The sequence below is a fragment of the Mesoplodon densirostris genome, chromosome 2, assembly GCF_025265405.1.
Source record: "Mesoplodon densirostris isolate mMesDen1 chromosome 2, mMesDen1 primary haplotype, whole genome shotgun sequence".
NCBI classification, from domain to species: Eukaryota; Metazoa; Chordata; class Mammalia; order Artiodactyla; family Ziphiidae; genus Mesoplodon; species Mesoplodon densirostris.
Genome location: NC_082662.1, coordinates 155,138,569 through 155,162,814, shown reverse-complemented (window position 1 = coordinate 155,162,814; position 24,246 = coordinate 155,138,569). Strand labels below are relative to the sequence as shown.

General features: G+C 37.2%; 1 protein-coding gene across 3 annotated transcripts in view; it reads left to right on the top strand.

The window, feature by feature from the left end:
* CEP350 (centrosomal protein 350) overlaps positions 1-24,246 on the top strand; it is a 144,427-nt gene that overhangs the window by 109,774 nt on the left and 10,407 nt on the right. For all 3 annotated transcript variants that reach the window (XM_060091184.1, XM_060091185.1, XM_060091183.1), the window contains exons 31-37: positions 2,332-2,492; positions 5,356-5,492; positions 8,209-8,291; positions 9,762-11,764; positions 12,627-13,034; positions 13,135-13,281; positions 22,994-23,116. In XM_060091184.1, coding sequence (XP_059947167.1) covers positions 2,332-2,492; positions 5,356-5,492; positions 8,209-8,291; positions 9,762-11,764; positions 12,627-13,034; positions 13,135-13,281; positions 22,994-23,116 — 3,062 coding nt within the window. The remainder of the gene's footprint in view (positions 1-2,331; positions 2,493-5,355; positions 5,493-8,208; positions 8,292-9,761; positions 11,765-12,626; positions 13,035-13,134; positions 13,282-22,993; positions 23,117-24,246) is intronic.

Below are 24,246 nucleotides of genomic sequence, written 5' to 3'. Positions count from 1 at the left end.
CTCAGCGGCCATGGCTCACGGGCCTAGCCGCTCCGCGGCATGTGGGGTCCTCCTGGACCGGGGGACGAACCCGTGTCCCCTGCATCGGCAGGCGGACTCTCAACCACTACGCCACCAGGGAAGCCCCCGAACTTAATTTTTGATTGAGTTATTCTGTCCATCTGCTTATTCTGTCTTGATGTGTTTCAACAAACTGAAGTATCATTTACCTGCCACTGTCCCCTCACCTTCCAAAAAACCCTGTAGGAGAGAAATTCATAAAGCCAATACATTCATCTAGAAAGTTGCTTGGATTAAAAAAAAAATTATAGAGATTCTCTTAGATGTTACTGATGATAAACACTGTTGTAATACTAGGTTTGGGCATATATAAAATGTATTCCCATTCACTCTCATAGACTTTTACTTAATCTCTACCTTTCATTTGTAGGATTTTGGTTTCTTTAGTACTTAAAAATATTTCCCAAGGTCTTCCATCTAAAACTTGAAGTTTCTCATCATCTGCTATTAAATCTTCACAATCATAGATGATAAAGATATTTTTATTTTAAAAAATCACTGTTGACGTATCCAATTTTTAAAATATATTCATTTAAAATAACATTTTGGGGGCAGAGTTGAAACTAAGTCTGTGGGAGTGTAGTAGTCTCCTATAAAATTTTATCAAAGTAACATCTCAAGTTTTGGAAGCACATAAAGAATACACAGTTAAAAGAATACACAGCTTTAGAAGATGCAAAGATAATGGGTTTATACTTCATTTTAGAAAGATTATAATTTTTTGCCCAGCCTACAGTCCTACCCCCATTTATTGTACTAGAATCATCAGTTAAATCACTGTAAAGCTTACCACTAAGGTTCAGAGTCTTTTAACCCTGAAACCAATTGATTATTTTCTTCAGAAATTAAAAGAAAGCATGAGCAGGATGTTCAGTTGCTAATCTCATCTCTACCACCTTTTTTAGTTTTAAACCAAAAAAATATATTACATAAAATACGGCTACATAAAAATGTTTGTTTTATGTGTGCTAATACTACCACCATTTACTGAGCTGTAATAGTAGTCCAGGTACTGTGCTACATGCTTTATATACCTTATTTAATTTTCACATCAATTCTAGAAATCGTTAAGTGTCAAACACCTTACCGATTACTAGTAATAGATCCTGAGTTGAAAATGGCCTTTATTGTTACTTCATTTTATGAGTGTTGATCACTAAGTAGTAAACTTTGCCCATGCTAAGGGCTCAGTCTGATGCCACTACTGGTATAAGATGGATATAACTTCCTAGTATACCTTAAGTCAGGACATAAAAGTGGCAGGAACTTAGATGTCATTATTTGTAATCCAGATATTTAGATCACATTGCAAAAAAAGACTATTATCTTTTTAAAATAAATTCTGTGACTAGTTTGATGCAGTTTAATCTGAAGTGCTTGAAAAAACTTGATTGTTTATGATGTAATGTTGTAATGTACATCTGAGTCTTCAGATTTGTATACAATAGTATTTCTCTTATAAGACTATTAAATGTCTCACTCATTAAATGACACCGTTGTGTGATTCAGGGAGGAGGTGTGAGGAACAGTCTTTTTTTTTTTCTATGTGATTTCCATGTGTAGTGAAATAAACAGTGTTTTTAAATGATACTTATTTTTATAAGATACGCATGACACAATGAAATGTCATTTTCATGATTTTGCTATGACTGGACATCTACTTTGTATTTGTGTATATATGTGTCTGAATTGTTGGGAAGAAAATAAGATTTAACTAGTTTCATTTCAGTTATTTTAAATATTTTAAGAACTTCCAAAGAAAGGTTACTGCAGAGTATATTTCTTTATAATTTTTCTCTCTCCTTTTATGTGATGTTAAGACATCAGCTGATGACTCACAATGAATTTAAAATGTTAAAATTCCACTTTGATTTTAATATGACTTAAAAACTATCAAACTACTATTAATAACCAAGAGGAAGTACAGTTAAATATGGCTATCTTGTCACCAGGAACTAAATCCTTGCAGAATGTCCAAAGTTCACTAACCAAAAGTTTTTCAACTTCCAGATGCTTATCTTATCAAGAACAGGGCACCTTGAGATTTATTTGCAGTTTCAAATTGTGCAATTAATTAGAAAGTGAGAACAAATAGGAAGACACCCCCCCCATAGAGATTTAGGGGAAAAGAAAGGATGCAAATCACTAATAATTTTTTTCTGAAGCTCAAATTTTAAATGTTAGATTGACTTTACATTGGTGCTTTTTATTAAAAGTTACTGAGTTAACTTTATTTTTAAGTTAAATAAAAAGATTCTGTATCTCTTTTAGAAACTACATCTGACCAGAGTGACATTGAAGGTAGGATCAGAGCCCTGAAGGATGAGCTGCGGAAAAGAAAATCAGTTGTGGACCAACTGAAGAAGGAACAGAAAAAAAGGCAAAAGGAAAGACTGAAAGCCCAAGAAGCCAGTCTAATCAAACAATTGGAGGTTAGACATAAAGAAGAAAAGGGTTTAATTTCAAGGCTAATGTAAATGTGAACCCTGAAATGTTTTTAGTGTTGTTAATAAAGTAATGAATTAGAATTTGTCAATATTAATTTTGTACCACATTTTAACCTAACTTTAAAAAAAAATCTGAACAAACTCTTGCTTGAAAGATTAAATTAAATATTAAATTAAAATGTTAAATATTATAATATCAGGTATTAAAGTAAATAGTAAAAGTATTAAAATAAGTTTTTTTCTGAAGAAGAAAGATTAGTCCTATAAAAGAAAAATTGATATCCGTGTCCTCTAAAGCAAAGAACCATTAGATAAATAATCCTAGCTATTGGAACTGTTACTGCCTTTTTTTTTTTTCTTTTTAAAGCGGAGTGGTGTTTCATGCCACACGACTTATTAGTATGACTCTTTGTACTGTTTGAATGGCTCCTAAATAATAACTCTAAACTTGACTTTCCTTAACTCTAGCAACCTTCCCTGATTCTACCCCAGTCTGGAAACCTAGTTTTTATGTCTTCCTCATTCTGTTTTCTCCCATCCATTCAGTCAACAGATCCCATTGATACTTTTTTCATAAATCTTCTTGCTTGTCCCTTTCCATTCCTACTGCCATCAAGCTATTTGGGGCCCTTATGTCCTCTTGCCTCTGTTGCCTACATAGCCTCTTAAATGTCCCTGCCTCTAGTTGCTTCCCTATAGCTTACATGCATTCTGCCAGCCTAGTGTTCCTAAACACCACATTCATTATAGAACCGGTCTGAACTTCCTGCTCATTATAAGAATCCCTTCTCATGGCCTGACCTGAGAAGATCATTCAGCTTCTATCCAGACACTTCCAGTAATAGCAAATTTCAGATTTTCAAGGCAGTTGGTTTCATCGGTTGGACTCGAGGAGCTCTAAGTGTTAGAAAGCTCTTTGTTATGCTTAGCCAGAATTTCTGTTCTTTTAATCATCCTTGTGTGGTAACACCAAACATGTGTCCTCCTACATTAATTAATTTAATCAGGTGCATATTTATGTGCTGGAAACTCAGCTAATTACTTTACACATATTTTTCATTTTATCCTCAAAGTAACAAGGTGTGGATATTACTATCCCTCTTTTACAGATGAGGAAACTAAGTTTTAGTGAGATTAATGATATCCAGAGACACAGCTCACATGTGTTAAAACTAGGATTTTAATCTAGCTCGAATTCCAAATTCTGTGCCCCTGCTGTTACACTACATTATCTTCCACATAGAAAATAGACCTGCTAACAGATCTGGAAAAGATAGACGTTTACACAGGCACACAATACAGAGATGGGAACGGGAATTGTAACTTGCACATATGTTTAGAAGTAAGAAAAAGTGGTTAAGATTCAGTGGCCATGCTGAGAAGTTCATGTTAGAAAGTAGTGAGGAACAAAATTTAAAAATAAAGATCATGTTCAGGGCCTTAGAAACCAGACTGATAAGTTTGGACTTCATCCTATATAGGTCTGTAGTGTTCAACCTGACTATACTTTAGAATTAACTGAGGAGATTTTTTGAAAAATACAAATATCCAGGCTCACTCCAGAGATTTTTATTTAATTGGTCTAGGGTGGGGCCCAGGATTTAAAAGTACTGCTGTAGGTCATGCGGAGCCATTGAAAGCTAAATGAAATACTGTTAGATTGAATGGCATTGCCCAAAAAGTTCATTAATAGGTATGTCACCCGGAAAGATATCTAGACAAGGATACAAAAGATCCATCTCATTCAACATTCTATTAAACGGTTTAAATAAAGGCAAAAGAAAGTTCTGTATTTAGATTTTACAATTATAGTATATGATAGAGACATATATAGTACATAGCAGTTCGTATGAAAAAAACCTTTTGGATTTTATTTGATCACATGTTTAATAAGTGAACTACACTCATATAAGTATAGCTTTCAGATCTGAGAAATCATTGTCCTTTTGTATACCTAGCTAGCCAAATCATCTAACTGTAGTATATGTTTAATACCAATGTTTATCAAAACATTGACAATTCAGAGGAAGGTAACATTGACAATTCAGAGGAAGGTAACATAGACGGTGATAGTTATAAAAATAGTGATTTTAGCCTAAGTTTTAGGGAACTGTAGCAGTTGACAAACATCCATCTGCTCATTCACTCAGCCTCCTTTGAGCCAGACACTGTGAGTAGGTACTGGACATATTGTGTTGAGCAAAACAGGTGTAGTCTTAAATGTGAGAGATATAAAAGTAGGGATTAATTTTAGCCTAGAAAACTGAGGAGGTTTTTCTAATAGAAGGAGGGCTTCCCTTAGATTTCATTCAAGTTAGAATTATAAATTAATGAAGTTTTGTTTACAGAATGGCTAATGACTAAGAAATATTTTTGCAATTCTATACTATCATACTCCCAACCACTTCCTTCTCTCTCCTTGAGATTTATATTCCTGAAGTGCTCACCCCTACTGCCATTGAAACTTAGTGTAAAGGCTAAACTTCTTAAAAATACCAGGAAAGTATTAAGACATCCTTTAAAGAATAATTATATAATTAGCTAAAGAAATCTTTTTAATGTGGCAGGGCCTGAACTATTGCTTCAAAAGTATTAAACTTCTGTAGACTGAGACTGTCATTTCCTAATTGTTATTAGTATTACAATTATACAGCTTGCTTATACATAGACTTTCAAGAAGGCTATACAAGTAACTGATTTTAGAACTGGGAAATAATACTGATGCAGGGAGAAAGAACTTTATATCTTTTTTACGGTTTGAATATTTTACCATAAAATATACTATTTTATAATTTAAGATAGTTTAAAAAATTCTGTGTAGTGACTCCTTTGATTTTTCTAAACTTAGTCATATGATGAATTCATTAAGAAAACTGAAGCCGAGCTTAGCCGAGATTTGGAAACATCACCAACAGCCAAGCCTCAGATTAAAACGCTCTCCTCAGCTTCTGAAAAACCCAAGATCAAGCCCCTTCCACTACACAGGTAGAAATTTTTGATAACTAACCTATATTCTGCCTTGTTTGAGAAAGGAATAAGGAAAGGTTTTGAGTAGAAGCTATCTTTTAAGTAACTGTGAAATTGTAGAAGTGAAAATATTGGTTTATATTTTCAGTTTCACTAAAGTAAACTTGTTATTTATGATATAATCACACATAAAATTTATAATAAGATACAGATTTTAAAATATATTTTGAATCCTGAAATCTGATGGGAGCTGTAAAAATAGTACTCTCCAGCAATTTGGCAATGTTTCAAAAGTCAAAAACAATCTGTAACTTTTGACTCAGTAATTCCACTTCTGAAAATCTAGCTTGAGAAAATATGGACTATCAAAAATATCTATTTGCATGAATATGTTTATCATAGCATCTTTTATATTATGTTTATAACATAAACACTGGAAGCAGCCTTTATGTCCAGAACTGGTGAATAGCCCAGTAAATGATGGTTCTTTCCAGGGATAGAATATTATGCAATCAGTGAATACAAATACAGAAGATACAAAGTAGCACTATTAGAATATATAATATGGTATATAAGAAAGTCAGGTAGTAATATTTAAACTAAATTTTGAGTGAATAGAGGTTATATAGGTAAGTGGGACTGAGAAATAGGGGATATTTCAGAGAGAAGGGCACTCATGAGTGACCAGAAGCAACAGAGAGCTTTGCATATCATGGAAGCTGAACATCATAGGATGTAGCTGGAGTTAGGAGAAGAGACTGGAAAAATAAAAAACAAATTGTGATAACCTTGTACTCACACATTCTTAGTAGTTAGTTTCTAATTTAGTTTTTTAGAAGATGTGACGCTGTTAAATTTTTTTTAAAAGCATATTTTAGGATATTTTTAAGAAATATTTTAGAAATATTTTAGAAATGTTTTTTAAAAATGTTATAGAGGCTCATTACAATTAATTTAGCATTACCTGGGTTTGAGTCCTGACTCCAGTACCAGCTAGCTTTTTAATTTGGGGCAAGTTATTTAACCTGTCTGTGCTTCAATTTTGTAATAGGGACCGATCCCTATACCAACACCTGAGTAATAAACTTGTTATGAGAGTTAAAAGACTTAACTTAGAACAGGGCCTAGCACACAATTATTAGTTGTTATTATTATTGCTACTAGAATATTGAGGGAAGTGGTAAAAAGAAAAAAGTTTAAATCATATCATACCTAACTATCCCAAAACAACAAATGTCGACAATTAGATACATTTCCATCTAGGATTTTTTTATGCTTAGATTTTGTGTGCAATTTTGTTACTTATACATTTTTCCTTTATATTACATTATACATAAGTTTTATTTTAATTTCTACAATCCATTGAATGGTTTTATAGTTTTATTAACCAGAGAATGGTAGAATCAGATTTCTGTTTAGAGAAATCTTTCTGACTACAATATGAAGGAAAGATAGAAAGGGGTAAGTTTAGAAGCAGGGATAATGGTAGTCTAAGCCAGCCCTCAGATAATCCACTGTAATAAGAATAGAGAATAGGAGATAGATTTTAGGAATTTTTAAGAAGTATACTTAACAAATTTAAGTGCTAGGTAGGGAAGCAGGGAAAAGCTGGATGACTCCTGTGTTTCTCTTAAATAGTAGTTTGTTGGGTCAAAGTTCCACTAGCCTAAATGGAAAATCAGGTTTTCTTCAGTGGGAGTCATATGATTTTGGTTTTAAAATGTTAATTTTGAGGTACCTGTAGTTCATCTAAGTGGAATTATCCAGGAAAGATGTTAGCTTTTTAATTTGGGGTGATCAGCATATAGATGGTGGTTGAAGCTATAAATATAACAACATTTGGGTGAACATTTGGGTGAAAAAGGTATGCAAATTCAGAGAGAATAAAAGGGAGCCAAGTACTAAATATGATAAAATAGCAACATTTAAGGGGGTTATAAAGAAGTAGGAGTAGAAGCCAAATATTATGACCTGGCAAATAAAAAGAAAGCAAGAAAATGAAGATGGTGAATGTCAACTTAAAGCATGAAAGAGGACAGTAGCACCAGGTGGAGGAATAAAGAATTGAGGGGGAAAAGTCTGCTCAGTATTCTGTAACAACCTAAGTGGGAAAAGAATTTTAAAAAGAATAGATATATGTATAACTGAATCACTTTGCTGTATACCTGAAACTAACACAACATTGTAAGTCAACTACAGTCCAATATAAAATAAAAAATTTTAAAAACAAGGGAAAAAAAAGATCAGGGGGGTGGGATTTTTTTGAGGCTTGAGGCATACATATAAGCTGAGGGGAAAAAAATCACCAGATTGAAGGACTAAAGATTGTAGGAAAAAGAATAGACAATTGAGGAGTACCAATGAGGCTGTGGAAATGTATGGGATTTGGGGCAGAAAGAAGTTTGAACAAGTGTGAGAGATACACCTTTTTCTTCCTTGCAGACAGGAGGAAAGGCAGTTGGGATGGCTGTGAATATAGATAAATTTGTAGGTAAAAAGGTTGAAGATAAGAAGGGTCATGCTGATGGCCTCTGTTTCTCTCATTAAAAGAGGCAAGATCATCTACTGAGTGTGATGAAGGCCACAAATAGACTTGGTGGAAGTGGCAAAGGTTGGAGTACTTCCTGCGAAGAAGAAAAAAGAAGCAGTTGTCTAAGAATTGACTGCTTTTTGTTACCAGTTATTACAGTATCAGCAATACATTTATTTCTGTTTATTAATTTTTCTACTTTAGATCTGAAACAGCAAAGAATTGGAAATCACTGACAGAGTCAGAACGTTCCAGAGGATCCCTGGAGTCTATTGCTGAACATGTTGGTATGTAACTAGAAAAAATAATCACATAGTATCTACATAGACTAAAGATTATACAAGTGCCTACAAAATTCCACCTCTATAGCTTTTTGGTTAAAAAGTGAATTTCTTAAAGATAATAGATTATTTAATATTTTAAATTACTTTTATATTTCAAAGTGATTTGTTGGTTATGCCTAAGTTATGTCAGTCAGTCTTTATTGTCACAATAACTGATGAAAACTGAGGCATAAAGACATTAATCCAAAATGGCTGTGAGTGTATCATCAGTATCTAAATTCTCCCTTTTTTTTTTTTTTTTTTTTTTTTTTCCTGCGGTACACGGGCCTCTCACTGCTGTGGTCTCTCCCGTTGCGGAGCACAGGCTCCGGACGCGCAGGCTCAGCGGCCATGGCTCACGGGCCCAGCCGCCCCGCGGCATGTGGGATCTTCCCGGACCGGGGCACGAACCCGTGTCCCCTGCCTCGGCAGGCGGACTCTCAACCACTGCGCCACCAGGGAAGCCCCTAAATTCTCCCTTAATCAGATTTTGTATCTGATTATATATATTTTCAGCCTATGCTGTTTCTCAGTGTAAGTAGTTACATACATTTTTTTTTTTCAATTTAATCCAAAGAAAGATAAGAACTATTGAAAATAAGGTGTAATTCAATGAGGAAATAAAACTGAGACATGAAAAAGCCTACCTAGTAACAATGACAAAACAGAGATTTGAATTTAAAACTTTTAATTCTTGGGCCTCCCTGGTGGCGCAGTGGTTAAGAGTCCGCCTGCCGATGCAGGGGATACGGGTTCGTGCCCCGGTCTGGGAGGATCCCATATGCCGCGGAGCGGCTGGGCCCGTGAGCCATGGCCGCTGGGCCTGCGCCTCTGGAGCCTGTGCTCCGCAACGGGAGAGGCCACAACAGTGAGAGGCCCGCATACCGCAAAAAGAAGAAAAAAAAAAAAAAAAACAACCTTTTAATTCTTGGTTTGTTAGTTCATCAAATCTTATTTTCTTCTTATTTTGCAGTTTTAGCTCTTAAAGTGCTATATTTGCAGAAACAATTGATTTTTTTTCCCTTTTTTTTACATTCAAGAGGTTAGTTGAAGTCCCTGCATTTGTGCTTCCTTCATTGCTTTCGTTTTCGAAGAATATATGTAATATCCATCATACAATTCTGTTTTTCCATGATTTGAGGATTAACATTTCCATAAACTTTGATCCATTTTTCTTTACTTTGTAAGTTGACAACACTTAAAAAATTATACCAAACTTTAAATTTTCAGTCATTTTTTAAATGTTCTGTTTATTGTTGGTACAGTATATTCTCTTAAAGGAAAAACTTACCTTATACAGTAACCTGTAAAACAGGTCCTATTTATTGACCAGAGCTTCTTCTCACCAATATTTAGCTTTTATTTAAACTTTGGTTCCAGAAATTGAAATTTGTGATTAGATAATTTTGATGTGATCTTTTTTTCCCCTTTAAGATGCTGCATTGGCAGGTTCTGAGAGATCAGTGTCAGAAAGGTCTTTATCTGCATATGCAAAGAGAATGATTGAATTGGACAGTCGAACAGAAGAGCACTTTCAGACTTCTTCTCCAATTCTCAGATCATCAAGGAGAACCAGAGCAGAATCTGGAGATTCTCTAGAAAATGTCCCTTCATTACCTCTTCTCAAAGAATTAACTGCCTCTAATAGAATTCTTGATGTGTCAGATGCCAAGGTTGAAGAAGAATCTAGTCAAAAATCAGAAATACACAAAGTAGAATATGCAAAATTGGAGGACAGTGCAATTGAAGATACCTATTCTAAACAATCTAGGAAGCCTGATGTCTTCCTGAAACTAGACCTGGAACAGGGAGATTCATCTGAAATCCTTTCAAGGAAAGATCTTTCTTTAGATTCTATAAATGTTCAGAAAGACTTAGTTAGGTTAGCCATTGAAAATCTTCATAAAAAAGAGTCAAAAGAGAGACAGTCAGATCAAGATATGGGTCATAGTGCAAACATCCAATCAGAAAAAGACACTCACATACAAAAGAATATAAAGGGCAGAGACTCATCTTGGTCAGAACATCTTTTGGCACATAAAGAGATATCATACTCTGAAGATTTTGAAGTATCTTCTTTCAAGAAAGACATTTCAGCTGAATTGTACAAAGATGACTTTGAGGTGACATCTTTGTTGTCACTCAGGAAAGACTCTCAGTCTTGCAGAGAGAAGTCGCAGGCAACAAGGATCTCTAGAAGTAGAGCCACTAGCTTTGGTAGTGATGATGAAATCAGTGAGTGCCTCAGTGATAAAAGCCTTTCTATTCATAGCAATGTCCATTCTGAAAGGCTGTTAGAACTCAAGTCCCCCACTGAGCTTATGAAAAGTAAGGAGTGCAGTGATGTAGAGCATGAACAGATACTTACTGAATCCCCTTCCTTAGCTTCAGCTTCTCTTGCAGATGAGTTACTTGATTTCCACATCGGTGATAGGGTGTTGATTGGCAATGTTCAGCCAGGAACTCTTCGATTCAAAGGTGTGACTAGTTTTGCTAAAGGATTTTGGGCTGGAGTGGAGTTGGATAAACCTGAAGGAAATAACAGTGGAACATATGATGGCATTGTATACTTTGTGTGCAAAGAGAAGCATGGGATTTTTGCTCCTCCTCAAAAAATATCTCACATTTCAGAAAACTTTGATGACTATGTAGACATAAATGAAGATGAAGACTCTTATTCAGATGAACAATATCAATACTATAATCAAGAACAAAAAGATACAGAGGGTCCCAAGTTTGACAGAGAAAAGGAAGCAATTGAGTGTTTTTATAAGGAATCTCAACCTAGTATGCATGACACAGAAGCCTCAGTTGATAGAAGCCTTAAAATAGAAACAGACAATATACAGGACATTTCTGGAGTACTTGAAGCCCATATTCACCAACAGGATTCAGTGGATTCACTGATTTCTTCAAAGGAAAACAAAGACCTTGTTTCTGGTGCCACAGAAAAGGTTTCCACTGCTGTAGAAGATGATACTTTAGATAATACCTTTTCTGAAGAATTAAGGGAGCAACAGCAGTTTACCGAAAAGGAAGAGAACCTATATCCCGAAGTTTCAGAAAAGCTTTCTACCCCACTTCTGGACCTTTTAGCAAGAGAAAAGAACCAATTGGAAGCCCAGCTGAGGTCATCACCAAGTGAGGAAAAAAAGTCAAAGGAACAACTAGAAACAGTCAGCTTACTGACAGACCATTTATTAAAAGTCTTTGTGAAGGACACAGTCAATCAACTACAACAAATCAAAAAAGCTAGGAATGAGAAAATCCAGCTTAGCAATCAAGAGCTTCTTGTTGATGATCAAAAGAAAGTACTACCCCAAGGCCTATCCCAGAATCTTGAGGAACAGTCACCAAGTGTTCCAGGTTGCTTCTTAAGGTCTGAATTGGAAGATGAGAAAGAAGAGATTTCCTCACCAGATATGTGTCCTAGACCTGTAAGTATTTTGTCTAGAAAAAATGTCAATTAACCTTGCCTTTATAGTACATTTTAATTCTGTAGCTCCTGATAGGTTTTTTGGTGATGTGTTGTTTGTTAAATAAAGATCACTTCACTAGTTTGTAAAGGCCATGTAGCTGTTTTTCTGTCTGAAGTATAATTGTCCTCTATTATGTTATGAGTGGTCACTGTAGAGTTGTCACAAACACTGGCAGGTTTATGCTGGGTTGAAACCCCTGTATACTGTCCACAGATTAGATTCCCTTCTGGATTCACTGAATAAATTTATTCCGTGGAGATCTCCATTGGTTCTCAACCCAGTTCTTTTTTGGCTATGAAATTATTTGTTCACGTATCTACTCAATCATAGTTGCCTTGCAGAAATTACCAGTTGTGATGTTGATTCTGGTAAAACTGAAATGTATCCATTATGACATATTCTCAGACCATCAACTTATTTAGGTTGCCCATGGACAATTGAACAGCAGTAATGATTTTGAGTAACTTGAGCTAGATAATCACCAAAGGTGAGAATTTTATATCTCATTTCCATATCTCAGAAGCAGAACAGTTCTTCAGAAACAGAATAATGATGAAACAGAAAGGAAAAACTGATTAATAAACATTTTATTAAAATCAGTTGTAAGGCTTATGTGAGCAGAATTACAGGAAACAGGATAGTTTTTTCTTAAATTGTTCATTAGTAGCCACCATATTGTTTCTGTCTTGCTTATTTATAGAGAAATAGTAAATATACAAATAATATATTTGCTTTGTCTTAAAAAAAAAAACAACCCAAACTTGTTAAGTGATCTGAGGTTACTAAATGGTGCTCTGTTTGAATGGTTCCATTTCTGTAGGAGAGTCCAGTATTTGGTGCCAGTGGGCAGGAAGAGCTTGCTAAGAGACTTGCTGAACTTGAGATTAGCCGGGAGTTCCTGAGCGTGTTAGGAGATGATCAAGACTGGTTTGATGAAGACTTCGGTTTGAGCTCTTCTCACAAGATACAAAAGAATAAGGCAGAAGAAACAATTGTACCTCTAATGGCAGAACCTAAGGGAGCTCCACAAAAGCCATGTGAAACATTATTGGCAGTCCCACATACTGCAGAGGAAGTAGAAATTCTTGTACATAATGCAGCAGAAGAACTTTGGAACTGGAAGGAATTAGGTCATGATCTTCACAGCATCAGTATTCCTACAAAACTGCTTGGCTGTGCCAGTAAGGGTCTAGATATAGAAAGCACTAGTAAAAGGGTGTACAAACAGGTATGTAACATGGAAGGATAATTCTAATTTTTAAACTTCGCTCTGTTGTCTGAAATTTGGATTCTTAACCATTTTAATTTGTTTATTTTTCTCTATCAAGGTGGTTTTTGATTTAACAAAAGAGATTTTTGAGGAAATATTTGCCGAGGATCCCAACTTGAATCAACCTGTCTGGATGAAGCCATGTAGAATCAACTCTAGTTATTTCCGACGAGTGAAAAATCCAAATAACCTTGATGAAATCAAGGTAAACTGCAAACTATAGAGGATCTCCTTTTTTGATTTGCTGTTCATTTGTACAGATCTGTAAATGTCATAAAAGCAAGTATTATTATTATTATCTTCGATATTATTCACCATTCTGTCCTCAAGGCCTGTCCCATAGTAGGTATTCAGTAAATATTTGTTGATTCATTCAGTCCATGAGCAGTAGAGGGATGACGGTGAGAGGGAATCCCAAATCCTCAATTTTTTGCAGAACAAATATATATATATATTATAATATTTAAGAAAAAAAATCAAATATTCAGGGAGATAAATTATTGCAATTCATATGAGTTTTAGGTGAGTTTTTAATGACTTAGAGATAGATATAATATTCTAAAAGTACATGAAAACATGTCATATATCAAACATGCCAACCCTAGACACGTAGATGTTAACTTTCCATCTTTGATTTTGGAGGTTTCAAATTGGTTATGTAGTTTTGAAGTGGGAGAGTAATGTGATATACAAAAAGTATTGCTTGTTGTCTAAGAAGCCCCTGAAAAGATTAAGTGCCCTGAAGCTACAAGGACTCTCAACAAACCAACTTTAAAATCACATTGGTGGAGAGAGGGGGAAGATGGTGGAAGAGTAAGACGTGGAGATCACCTTCCTCCCCACAGATACATCAGAAATACATCTACACGTGGAACAACTCCTACAGAACACCTACTGAACGCTGGCAGAAGACCTCAGACCTCCCAAAAGGCAAGAAACTCCCACGTACCTGGGTAGGGCAAAAGAAAAAAGAATAAACAGAGACAAAAGAGTAGGGATGGGACCTGCACCAGTGGGAGGGAGCTGTGAAGGAGGAAAGGTTTCCACACACTAGAAGCCCCTTCGTGGGCGGAGACTGCGGGTGGCGGAGGGGGGAAGCTTCGGAACCGCGGAGGAGAGTGCAGCCACAGGGGTGCGGAGGACAAAGCGGAGAGATTCCCACACAGAGGATCGATGCCAACCAGTACTAACCAGCCTGAGAGGCTTGTCTGCTCACCCACCAGGGTGGGCGGGGCTGGGAGCTGAGGCTTGGGCTTTGGTCAGAGCGCAGGGAGAGGACTGGCAGTGTGAACACAGCCTGAAGGGGTTAGTGCACCACGGCTAGCCAGGAGGGAGTCCGTGAAAAAGTCTGGACCTGCCAAAGAGGCAAGAGACTTTTTCTTCCCTCTTTGTTTCCTGGTGCGCGAGGAGAGGGGATTAAGAGCGCTGCTTAAAGGAGCTCCAGAGATGGGCGTGAGCCATGGCTAACAGCGCGGACCCCAGAGACGGGCATGAGACGCTAAGGCTGCTGCTGCTGCCACCAAGAAGCCTGTGTGCGAGCATAGGTCACTCTCCATACCTCCCTTCTGGGGAGCCTGTGCAGCCCGCCACTGCCAGGGCCCCGGGATCCAGGGACAACTTCCCCGGGAGAACGCACAGTGTGCCTCAGGCTGGTGCAACATCACGTTGGCCTCTGCCGCCGCAGGCTCGCCCCGCACTCCGTACCCCTCCCTCCCCCCGGGCTGAGTGAGCCAGAGCCCTCGAATCAGCGGCTCCTTTAACCCCGTCCTGTCTGAGTGAAGAACAGATGCCCTCCGGTGACCTACACGCAGAGGCGGGGCCAAATCCAAAGCTGAACCCCGGGAGCTGTGCGAACAAAGAAGAGAAAGGGAAATCTCTCCCAGCAGCCTCTGGAGCAGCAGATTAAATCTCCACAATCAACTTGATGTACCCTGCATCTGTGGAATACCTGAATAGACAATGAATCATCCCAAATTAAGGAGGTGGACTTTGAGAGCAAGATTTATTTATTTTTCCCCCTTTTCCTCTTTTTGTGAGTGTGTGTGTATGCTTCTGTGTGAGATTTTGTCTGTATAGCTTTGCTTTCACCATTTGTCCTAGGGTTCTATCCGTCCTTTTTTTTCCCTTTAAAAAAATTTTTTTTTCTTAATATTTTTTTATTTTAATAACTTTATTTTACCTTACTTTATTTTCTTTTATCCTCTCCCTCCCTTCCTCCCTTCCTCCCTTTCTCTCCTTCTCTCCTTCTCTCTTTCTCTTTCTCTCTTTCTCCCTCTCTCCCTCTCTCTCTCTTCTCTCTTTTTCTCTTTCTCTCTTTCTCTCTTTCTTCCTTTCTTTCTTTCCTTCCTTCCTTTCTTTCTTTCTTTTCTCTTTTTCTCCCTTTTTTTCTGAGCCGTGTGGATGAAGGGCTCTTGGTGCTGCAGCCAGGAGTCAGTGCTGTGCCTCTGAAGTGGGAGAGCCAACTTCAGGACACTGGACCACAAGAGACCTCCCAGCTCCACATAATATCAAACGGCAAAAATCTCCCAGAGATCTCCATCTCAACACCAACACCCAGCTTCACTCAACGACCAGCAAACTACAGTGCTGGACACCCTATGCCAAACAACTAGCAAGACAGGAACACAACCCCACCCATTAGCAGAGCAACTGCCTAAAATCATAATAAGGCCACAGACACCCCAAAGCACACCACCAGATGTGGACCTGGCCACCAGAAAGACAAGATCCAGCCTCATCCACCAGAACACAGGCACTAGTCCTCTCCACCAGGAAGCCTACACAACCCCCTACACAACCAACCTTAGCCACTGGGGACAGACAACAAAAACAACGGGAACTATGAACCTGCAGCCTGCAAAAAGGAGACCCCAAACACAGTAAGATAAGCAAAATGAGAAGACAGAAAAACACACAGCAGATGAAGGAGCAAGATAAAAACCCACCAGACCTAACAAATGAAGAGGAAATAGGCAGTCTACCTGAAAAAGAATTCAGAATAATGATAGTAAAGATGATCCAAAATCTTGGAAATAGAATAGAGAAAATGCAAGAAACATTTAACAAGGACCTAGAAGAACTAAAGATGAAACAGGCAACGATGAACAACACAATAAATGAAATTAAAAATACTCTAGATGGGATCAATAGCACAATAACTGAGGCAGAAGAACAGATAAGTGACCTGCAAGATGAAATAGTGGAAACAACTACTGCAGAGCAGAATAAAGAAAAAAGAATGAAAAGAACTGAGGACAGTCTCAGAGACCTCAGGGACAACATTAAACGCACCAACGTTCGAATTATAGGGGTTCCAGAAGAAGAAGAGAAAAAGAAAGGGACTGAGAAAATATTTGAAGAGATTATAGTTGAAAACTTCCCTAATATGGGAAAGGAAATAGTTAATCAAGTCCAGGAAGGACAGAGTCCCATACAGGATAAATCCAAGGAGAAACATGCCAAGACACATATTAATCAAACTGTCAAAAATTAAATACAAAGAAAACATTAAAAGCAACAAGGGAAAAACAACAAATAACACACAAAGGAATCCCCATAAGGTTAACAGCTGATCTTTCAGCAGAAACCCTGCAAGCCAGAAGGGACTGGCAGGACATATTTAAAGTGATGAAGGAGAAAAACCTACAACCAAGATTACCCAGCAAGGATCTCATTCAGATTTGATGGAGAAATTAAAACCTTTACAGACAAGCAAAAGCTGAGAGATTTCAGCACCACGAAACCAACTCTACAACAAATGCTAAAGGATCTTCTCTAGGCAAGAAACACAAGAGAAGGAAAAGGCCTATAATAAAAAACCCAAAACAATTAAGAAAATGGGAATAGGAACATACAGATTGATAATTACCTTAAATGTAAATGGATTAAATGCTCCCACCAAAAGACACAGACTGGCTGAATGGATACAAAAACAAGACTCATATATATGCTGTCTACAAGAGACCCACTTCAGACCTAGGGACACATACAGACTGAAAGTGAGGGGATGGAAAAAGATATTCCATGCAAATGGAAACCAAAAGAAAGCTGGAATAGCAATTCTCATAGCAGACAAAATAGACTTTAAAATAAAGACTATTAGAAGAGACAAAGACACTACATAATGATCAAGGGATCGATCCAAGAAGAAGCTATAACAATTGTAAATATTTATGCACCTAACATAGGAGCACCTCAATACATAAGGCAAATACTAACAGCCATAAAAGGGGAAATCCACAGTAACACATTCATAGTAGGGGACTTTAACACCCCACTTTCACCAATGGACAGATCATCCAAAATGAAAATAAATAAGGAAACACAAGCTTTCAATGATACATTAAACAAGATGGACTTACTTGATATTTATAGGACATTCCATCCAAAAACAACAGAATACACATTTTTCTCAAGTGCTCCTGGAACATTGTCCAGGTTAGATCATATCTTGGGTCACAAATCAAGCCTTGGTAAATTTAAGAAAATTGAAATTGTATCAAGTATCTTTTCCAACCACAGTGCTAAGAGACTAGATATCAATTACAGGAAAAGATCTGTAAAAAATACAAACACATGGAGGCTAAACAATACACTACTTATTTTTTTTTTTTTTAATTTTTTTTTTTTTTTGCGGTATGCGGGCCTCTCACTGTTGTGGCCTCTCCCGTTGCGGAGCACAGGCTCCAGACGCGCAGGCTCAGTGGCCATGGCTCACGGGCCCAGCCTCTCCGCGGCATGTGGGATCTTCCCGGATCGGGGCACGAACCCGTATCCCCTGCATCGGCAGGCGGACTCTCAACCACTGCGCCACCAGGGAAGCCCAACAATACACTACTTAACAACGAAGTGATCACTGAAGAAATCAAAGAGGAAATCAAAAAATACCTAGAAACAAATAATAATGGAGACACGACGACCCAAAACCTATGGGATGCAGCAAAAGCAGTTCTAAGAGGGAAGTTTATAGCAATACAATTCCACCTTAAGAAACAGGAGGGCTTCCCTGGTGGCGCGGTGGTTGAGAGTCTGCCTGCTGATGCAGGGGACACGGGTTTGTACCCCGGTCTGGGAGGATCACACATGCTGCGGAGCAGCTGGGCCCGTGAGCCATGGCCGCTGAGCCTGCGCGTCTGGAGCCTGTGCTCCGCAACAGGAGAGGCCACAGCAGTGAGAGGCCCGTGTACCGCAAAAAAAAAAAAAAAAAAAAAAGGAACAGGAAACATCTCGAATAAACAACCTAACCTTGCACCTAAAGCAATTAGAGAAAGAAGAACAAAAAAACCCCAAATTTAGCAGAAGGAAAGAAATCATAAAGATCAGATCAGAAATAAATGAAAAAGAAATGAAGGAAATGATAGCAAAGATCAATAAAACTAAAAACTGTTTCTTTGAGAAGATAAACAAAATTGATAAACCATTAGCCAGACCCATCAAGAAAAAAAGGGAGAAGACTCAAATCAATAGAATTAGAAATGAAAAAGGAGAAGTAACAACTGACACTGCAGAAATACAAAAGATCATGAGAGATTACTACAGGCAACTCTATGCCAATAAAATGGACAACCTGGAAGAAATGGACAAATTCTTAGAAATGCACAACCTGCCAAGACTGAATCAGGAAGAAATAGAAAATACGAACAGACCCTTCACAAGCACTGAAATTGAAACTGTGATTAAAAATCTTCCAACAAACAAAAGCCCAGGACCAGATGGCTTCACAGGCGAATTCTATCAAACGTTTAGAGAAGAGCTAACACCTACCCTTCTCAAACTCTTCCAAAATATAACAGAGGGAGGAACACTCCCAAACTCAAATTCTATGAGGCCACCATCACCCTGATACCAAAACCAGGCAAGGATGTCACAAAGAAAGAAAACTACAGGCCAATATCACTGATGAACATAGATGCAAAAATCCTCAACAAAATACTAGCAAACAGAATCCAACAGCACATTAAAAGGATCATACACCATGATCAAGTGGGGTTTATTCCAAGAATGCAAGGATTCTTCAATATACGCAAATCAATCAATGTGATACACCATATTAACAAATTGAAGGAAAAAAAACATATGGTCATTTCAGTAGATGCAGAGAAAGCTTTCGACAAAATTCAACACCCATTTATGATAAAAACCCTCCAGAAAGCAGGCATAGAGGGAACTTTCCTCAACATAATAAAGGCCATATATGACAAACCCACAGCCAACATCGTCCTCAATGGTGAAAAACTGAAAGCATTTCCACTAAGATCAGGAACAAGACAAGGTTGCCCACTCTCACCTCTCTTATTCAACATAGTTTTGGAAGTTTTAGCCACAGCAATCAGAGAAGAAAAGGAAATAAAAGGAATCCAAATTGGAAAAGAAGAAGTAAAGCTGTCACTGTTTGCAGGTGACATGATACTATACATAGAGAATCCTAAAGATGCTACCAGAAAACTACTAGAGCTAATCAATGAATTTGGTAAAGTAGCAGGATACAAAATTAGTGCACAGAAATCTCTGGCATTCCTATAACTAATGATGAAAAATCTGAAAGTGAAATAAAGAAAACACTCCCATTTACCACTGCAACAAAAAGAATAAAATCGCTAGGAATAAACCTACCTAAGGAGACAAAAGACCTGTATACAGAAAATTATAAGACACTGATGAAAGAAATTAAGGATGATACAAATAGATGGAGAGATATACCATATTCTTGGATAAACTATCAAACTCGTAGAGGAAAACATAGAACACTCTATGACATAAATCACAGCAAGATCCTTTTGACCCACCTCCTAGAGAAATGGAAATACAAAACAAAAATAAACAAATGGGACCTAATGAAACTTCAAAGCTTTTGCACAGCAAAGGAAACCATAAACAAGACCAAAAGACAACCCTCAGAATGGGAGAAAATATTTGCAAATGAAGCAACTGACAAAGGATTAATCTCCAAAATTTACAAGCAGCTCATGCAGCTCAATAACAAAAAAACAAACAACCCAGTCCAAAAATGGGCAGAAGACCTAAATAGACATTTCTCCAAAGAAGATATACAGATTACCAACAAACACATGAAAGAATGCTCAATATCATTAATCATTAGAGAAATGCAAATCAAAACTACAATGAGATATCATCTCACACCAGTCAGATTGGCCATCATCAAAAAATCTAGAAACAATAAATGCTGGAGAGGGTGTGGAGAAAAGGGAACACTCTTGCACTGCTGGTGGGAATGTGAATTGGTACAGCCACTATGGAGAACAGTATGGAGGTTCCTTAAAAAAACTACAAATAGAACTACCATATGACCCAGCAGTCCCACTACTGGGCATATACCCTGAGAAAACCATAATTCAAAAAGAGACATGTACCAAAATGTTCATTGCAGCTCTATTTACAATAGCCCGGAGATGGAAACAACCTAAGTGTCCATCATCGGATGAATGGATAAAGAAGATGTGGCACATATATACAATGGAATATTACTCAGCCATAAAAAGAAACAAAATTGAGCTATTTGTAATGAGGTGGATGGACCTAGAGTCTGTCATACAGAGTGAAGTAAGTCAGAAAGAGAAAGACAAATACCGTATGCTAACACATATATGTGGAATTTGAGAACAAAAAAATGTCATGAAGAACCTAGGGGTAAGACAGGAATAAAGACAGACCTACTAGAGAATGGACTTGAGGATATGGGGAGGGGGAAGGGTAAGCTGTGACAAAGCGAGAGAGTGGCATGGACATATATACACTACCAAACGTAAAATAGATAGCTAGTGGGAAGCAGCCACATAGCACAGGGAGATCAGCTCGGTGCTTTGTGACCACCTAGAGGGGTGGTATAGGGAGGGTGGGAGGGAGACACAAGAGGGTAGAGATATTGGAACATATGTATGTGTATAACTGATTCACTGTGTTGTAACGCAGAAACTAACACACCATTGTAAAGCAATTATACTCCAGTAAAGATGTAAAAAAAAAGTCACACTGGTGGAAATCTCTCTGCCTATTCAGCTATTTTTAAAATATAGCAAAGGTTATATTTTCATTGCAGTGCCTCGCAAACTTTAATGTGCATCTGAGTCATCTGGGGATTTTGGTAAAATGCAGATTCCTTACTGAGTAGATCTGGAGTAGGACTGAAAATTCTGCATTTCTAACAAGCTTCCAAGTGATGCTGATGTTGCTGATCCTAGGATCATTTTGAGTAGCAAGACTCTAGAGTTATGATTCTCAAACTTATTTGATCATAAGAAGCTTTTTTCCCCCCAGAGAATATACCTCCAATTACTTATCTTACTGATATATTTTCTTACATCATCCAGTAGTATATGTGGACTTTCAAAATACATTAAAGGAACATATACATTATTCTGGTATATAACGTGAGGGGAGGCATTGTCTAAGCAATTTAATCTTTTTTTTCTTGAGATATAATTGACATGTAACATTAGTTTCAGGATTCGATCTTTGTATATATTGTGAAAAAGAGCATCACAGTAAATCTGGTTAACATCCATCACCACACATACGATAGTTACAGTTGTTTTTTTTTCTTGTGGTGGGAGCTTTTAAGATCTCCTCTGTTAGCAACTTTGAAATATATAATACAGTCTTAACTATAGAAAGCTTTTAGAAGTATTTTGTACTGACAGAATACCAGCAGACATTTATGAGATATAATGTATGCTTACATCGAGGGTAGGCAAACTAGAGCCCACAGGTCAAATCCAGCCCACCACATGTTTTTAAAAATAAAGTTGTATTGGACCATAGCCACACCTAGTTACTTATATATTGTCCATGGCTACTTTCCTACTACACTAACAGAGTTGAGTAGTTGCAACAGAGACCATATGGCCCACAAAGCCTGAAATAGTTAGTCTGGTCCTTCACAGAAAAAGTTTGCTGACCCTTGCTTAGAGTAAAGTAAGCAGGAAAAAAAAAGTTTTCAAAGATTGACTTGATAGATTTTAAAAAAACAACTTTTAAAATGATTTTCAACTTTGAGGAATGGAGCATCAGAACCACCTAAGGAGCTTTTTCAAAACACTGGTGCACTTCATTCCTTTCAGCCCTCAGCAGTTGATACATCCTTGAATGCGTGTGTGTGTGTGTGTGTGTGTATGTGTGTGTAGGTGGGGAGTGGTGTGGTTTGGAGGACATTGGTAGTTTGAGAATCTCAAATGATTCTAATTCATAAATGTGTTGTTTCCCCTATTAAGACTTTTTTTAATAGAAGAACCATAAAAAGTAATAACCCATTATTTTATTAATAACAAAGAACAAATACATTGAAATAAGACAAGGTACATAATATATACCAGCATTCATCAGAATGCATACATCATTATAACACACAATGATGCTGCCTTCCAATTTTAATATTGCTATAGCATTTTGTAAAGTTTCTTTTAGGGGTGATAGTTCAAATATTGTTAGCAGTGAAATTACCATGCTTCTCATACTGAAGTGTTGATTAATAATTTTTAATGTAACATATTCGAAACTTGGTACTTCAAAATAAGCTATCCCAGCCAAAGCCTTGTACTTTGCTCATGTTTCAGGTTCAGAGATTTCTTTTATACTTTCTTTTGTAGTTTTGCCAGCTTGAAGTTAGCTAATGGTGGTTTTGGGGTAGAGGGGATTCTAAAGTGATTTTTCTTTGCAGATTCATTAATGGGTTTTACTTTTTTTAATGTTGTGTAGAAACAAAAATTCTTTAAGTGAATAAAGTCTGAGCATTTGGGAATGCTTTTCTCTTCAAATTGCTAAGTGGAATTGTAAGTGGAAGAAGTTTGTATGATTTTTTTATAAATACTGTATTCTTAACAAAAATCTGTTTACTGCATTATAAGCACTAAATCTCAAGAACTTTGTTGTTTGTGTTTCATTCATTTCACTTATTTTCACAGAACTTCATAGCAACCGAAGTACTCAAGCTGTTCAGTCTTAAAAAGGAGCCAAACCACAAAACAGATTGGCAGAAAATGATGAAATTTGGAAGAAAGAAAAGAGACCGAGTGGATCATATCCTGGTCAGTGTACAAAACTGAACTATTTTTATTTTGACCATCTTTTCCAAAATCAGAATGTAGTTAGATTTTAAAAGGAAAGGGAATATAATTGATCTTAAGTCTATGACAGTAAATTCTTAAAGCCCTCGTTTGCTGCATTTCTTTCTGCCCCTCAGTTTTGGAAATTGCTTTCTTTTAAATTCAGTAGATGAATATTTAACTTAACAGTATTTTTGTGGGTGTGGAGAACTTGAGAAATAAAAAGTTGAGTGGAAGCAAACTTAAGGTTCTGAATTGAAGAGACCAGTGTAGACTAGGGCCAGACTACCTGAGTTTAAATCCCTGTTCTGGCACTTTACTTGGTGTGTAATCTTGGACAGATTAACCTCTTTGTGCTGCATTTTCCTATCTGCAAAATGAAGATGATATAATAGTACCTACCTGGGGCTTCCCTGGTGGCGCAGTGGTTGAGAGTCCGCCTGCCGATGCAGGGGACGCGGGTTCGTGCCCCGGTCCGGGAAGATCCCACATGCTGCGAAGCGGCTAGGCCCGTGAGCCGTGGCCGCTGAGCCTGCATGTCCGGAGCCTGTTCTCCGCAACGGGAGAGGCCACAACAGTGAGAGGCCCGTGTACCACAAAAAAAAAAAAAAAATAGTACCTACCTGATAAAATTATTAAGAGAATTAAATGAGTATTTATATATGTGTATAGAACAGTGCCCTGCACACAACTCAATAAATATTAGCTGTTATTTCATCATCATTATTATCCAGAACTTAATCTGAATAGGATTTATTCCAATTTGCAATATATTTTCTAGCATTAGAAAAATGCCTATCAAACAACAACACCAAAAAAAAAGAAAAAAGGAAGGGGGGAAAAAAGGTCTTTTATTCTTTCTTCCCTAAAGGAATGTCAAGATGTTAAGTAGTAGCAGACCTTAGGAAATTCAGATGTTAATTGATTCAGGTTTATTTCCAGATATTTTCTCTCTGGACTTTATATCTTATCTATATTTATATTCATATCATGAAAAAAACTGCAATGCTTAAATTTATCAGTTTTCCCCAAGTATGTACCTTTCTAGTGCTTCATTTGCTCAGTAATAACTTTACTAGATAAACATTTGTTAAACATTCTTTCTCATGTCT